The sequence below is a fragment of the Monopterus albus genome, unplaced genomic scaffold (assembly GCF_001952655.1).
Source record: "Monopterus albus unplaced genomic scaffold, M_albus_1.0 scaffold31.1, whole genome shotgun sequence".
Taxonomy (NCBI): domain Eukaryota; kingdom Metazoa; phylum Chordata; class Actinopteri; order Synbranchiformes; family Synbranchidae; genus Monopterus; species Monopterus albus.
Window position 1 is genome coordinate 6,094,151 of NW_018127911.1, and position 3,618 is coordinate 6,097,768.

A 3,618-nucleotide genomic window follows, 5' to 3' on the forward strand; every position below is an offset into this window, starting at 1 on the left:
GACGCTGAGTTCTGGGAACACACTGTTGCATCCAACTCCTCTTCTTCAATGGGTAACTACTGTCCCAGGAGCCCCCCCAGTACTGAGTGGGCCAAGCCCTATTGAAAGGACCCTTAATGGGAGCATAGATGATCAGTGTGTAATTAGATGGAAAATAAACAAATGGATGAAGGGATGGAATCTCTAATCCTGCCACATAGCTACCACCTGACCTGCCTTAAGTTGAGAAGACCACTCCTCTGGGACTGGACTGGACCTCCTGGTTGTGGGAGCTACTGCATTTAAGGCCTGAAGAGGCCTTTTAGAGGTAAAGACTCTGTGAACTCGTTCATTTCTCTGCACTGCAATGGTGAAACATATGGCATTGCCGAGGAAAGGTTGATGAGAGAATCAGCAGTTTATCCATGTGTATGTGTCCTTGTCTGCACATGCATAAGTGTGTGCAAGCATGCATACAGTACAAGCTGTTTAATTTCTGTGTGTGCGCATCAGTGTGCCTGTGTGTGCAGATCCGTGTGTGGGCATCTCTTGCCTGCCTGTGTCTGTATCTTGTCATAATAGACCCACCAGGGCTCAAACATTTGATCGCTGTAGTGTATAAGGTATGTAGTAGTCTCATGATCCTGTGAAGGAGATGTCTAGGTATGAAGACTTGTTTTTGGAATGTGATACACACATGCAGTAACTGTACAATAACTGCAGCTTTTTGCTCCAAATGTTTAACAGCTACCAACTGATATGCTTTTTTTTTTTTTTTTTTTACTTGTATTTTAATGCAAATCTTTATGGTTCATTATCAAAGTAGGTACCCGTGCTTTTCCAGTCATTTTTGAGAATGCAGTTACATATGTTTGAGGAGACTAAATAATCACTAGCACATAATTTCAGTCTATAAATGTATTGCATTCTGAAATAAAACACTACACCCTCACATGCACCGGAATGGGATCAGCTCTTTTCAATTTCACAATTCATGCAAACCTGCCTGTTATCGCATCTCTCACAGCTACTGTCAGGACCTGTCTTCATTTTTGGTGTAAAGGGATGTGAAGATGAAATATTGTGCACTGTTGGATGTTTTTCTGTGGGACCCATGGAACAGAATTCATATACTCCCGTTTGGAAAATTCTGATTGTGTTGGAAATCTGAGGAGGGTTTTTGAAGAGATTGAACCATAGGAAATGTATCTAAGGTCTGTACTGTGCTGATGTGAATCTACAATACAGTCGTTTTGCAATATGAGATAAGTTGTTACATGATGGACATTTAGCTTTGATTTCTCTTTTAAGAATCTCAAGTATAAACTTAAAGATGTACAAAAGAAAACACATCAATAGTATACAAGATATCCAGAGGGAAGAATGTGCATACCTGTACAAATATAAGCAGTGGGCTTCAATACTTTGCCAAATGTGGTTTTGCCCTCCAAACCATAGATTTGTTTTTCTTTTATTTTTTCCCCTGACCCCCAAGACTTCTGGTGTGTATAACAGCTGTTTGTGATGGTGGCAAGGCATTAAATCAAGATATGTGCACAAAGGCTACTGAAAGGTTGTTGAAAAGACTGTTTTTTTTCCATCTTCCTCAGTCTGTTTCATAACTGTAGTGTTTTTGTTCCTAATTCTTATGAAGTGTTTTTACAGCAGTAGTTTCATACTTCTGTAAAAAACAATTTGCAAACCAAAATGCAATGTACAGTAGATATGGATTATATTTTAGATTTACTGCACTTCTATTTGTAAATATGATCAATTAAATAAACAAAAGGAGGTAACTGTGTGAGTGTCCTCTGTGCAGCTCTTCATATTTTTTGTAATGAGACTCTGTGGTTCAGTTTAATAAAACCATAGGCTTTGGCATATCAAGACACTTTACATGTATACCTGTAATATCTCAGGAGCAGAGTGATCCCTACTGTCCATCACAGGCCCTCTATAGATACTTTTAACTAGCAGCCAATGGTTTGAGTCATGTATCTATTAAAAATGCTCATTTTTGAGGTTTTAGCTTCTCAAATGTGAGCGTTTGCTGCTTTTCATACTCAGCGTTGCATTCAAGGATTACAAGTGTGGAGTATTCAGTCACCACCCAAATGAAAGGTTAAGAGGGAATTCCTTTTTTTTTTAACCAGAGAGGTGATATTATGCATTGAAAGGATGCCCATTACAGCAACTCACTCACATTTCTTCATAATTTCCCATGTTTGCATCTTTGAAATAAAAACCTTAGAACAAAGTAAATATGAGATGTCCTGAACAGTCTGCATCATATGAAGAAGACATGAAAAGACAAAGTGTTTACAGTGGGACAGAAAATAAACAAAATCAGATTTCTTTAATTGCTTTTAATAGAAAAAACTTACATAAAGTGATCTGACCCTTCAAAATTCTTATTTATTAAATTAAGCTAATTTAGACTGTTCTGTCAGTGTGGTTGATGGTTGGCTCCTTTGTCAATGTCAGAATACAAACTAAACTGAATCAAAAAAAACTTTTAACCAATTAAATGCTGAAACTGAATTGATAGATCCACTGCACCGCAGGCAGGTACATTTTAAGTTAAAGATACCTGAATGTGAGGACTGTTGGAATACAGTGAGGATGTTTAAACTTTAATGATTCATTCTTTTTCTAATTTGCCACTGATATACTAATTACAAAATAATTCCCAATATCATGTTTCATTGCATATGTCACCTGATCAAATGATTTTGTAACTGGGTTACAAAAGATCAAAGATCTCTTTACAAACTGTGCAAGTTTGTAATCTTTTTCTGATTTTTCTGGATGTCAGTATGGACCTTCTGCAGATGATCTTGCAAGCTGTCGGGCCAGGTGAAGGCAACTAGCCAAACTTGTCATTACCACATATGTTGTCATTACACACAGAATATAAAGACATTACAAAGTGTGCAACAGATATCAAGCATCCCTCAGTTAATGACTGCACACACCTCCAAAGCTGCACTCTCAAAAAAATAATCTTCCAGGTTTAGGTACAGGAGGTGACTGCACCATGATCACTTCTTTCTGTATATTCTATCAATCAATAAGATCATTGTTAAATGTAATGTAAATCCTGGTGATTCAATCGTGTGAGAAAGATCATTCTAATGAAACACGTGAGAACGTTTTGCAAGCACAAAGAGCATTACAAAAATAGGCATCATTTTGATTATATACCACTTCTGCACACCATTAGTTTCTGTTACTAATCCCATGGCTTTAAATAAAACACAGGCTTGTGGCAATTTCAGCAATAAACCCTGCCAGATGAACAGGTATCCCAGGTGTGCAGGAGGTGGATCTAGCTCTGGCCTGATGCTCATTCCCTATACCTTCTCCTTCGAAGAAGGGGAGCTGTTTGTGTGTGATGTTGTTCATTACATGCTATTTGGGAGTTTCTGTTTCCGATTCTTTGCTGGAATCCCAGTCCTTTCAAACTCCAGCTTCTCTTTGATGTATTCCTGCTTACACTCCTCAAAAAAGGTAGGGTCCTTGTAGCTGGTGGAAGACAGAAATAATGTAGCCTGGTATGAATATAACTTAGATAGTGATTATATGGTTTTGAGACTACCAAGACTTAATAGGCAACAATTTAGTGTCAGCAAAGGTGGG

At 37.9% G+C, this 3,618-nt stretch overlaps 1 protein-coding gene across 1 annotated transcript in view; it reads right to left on the reverse strand.

Annotated features, from left to right (window-relative positions):
- Positions 1 to 2,331: 2,331 nt before the first annotated feature.
- Positions 2,332 to 3,618, reverse strand: part of cmc1 (C-x(9)-C motif containing 1) — an 11,758-nt gene continuing 10,471 nt past the window's right edge. Inside the window, exon 4 of the mRNA XM_020596882.1 lies at positions 2,332 to 3,530. Within this exon, the coding sequence (XP_020452538.1) occupies positions 3,384 to 3,530 (147 nt within the window). The 3' untranslated portion in view covers positions 2,332 to 3,383. The remainder of the gene's footprint in view (positions 3,531 to 3,618) is intronic.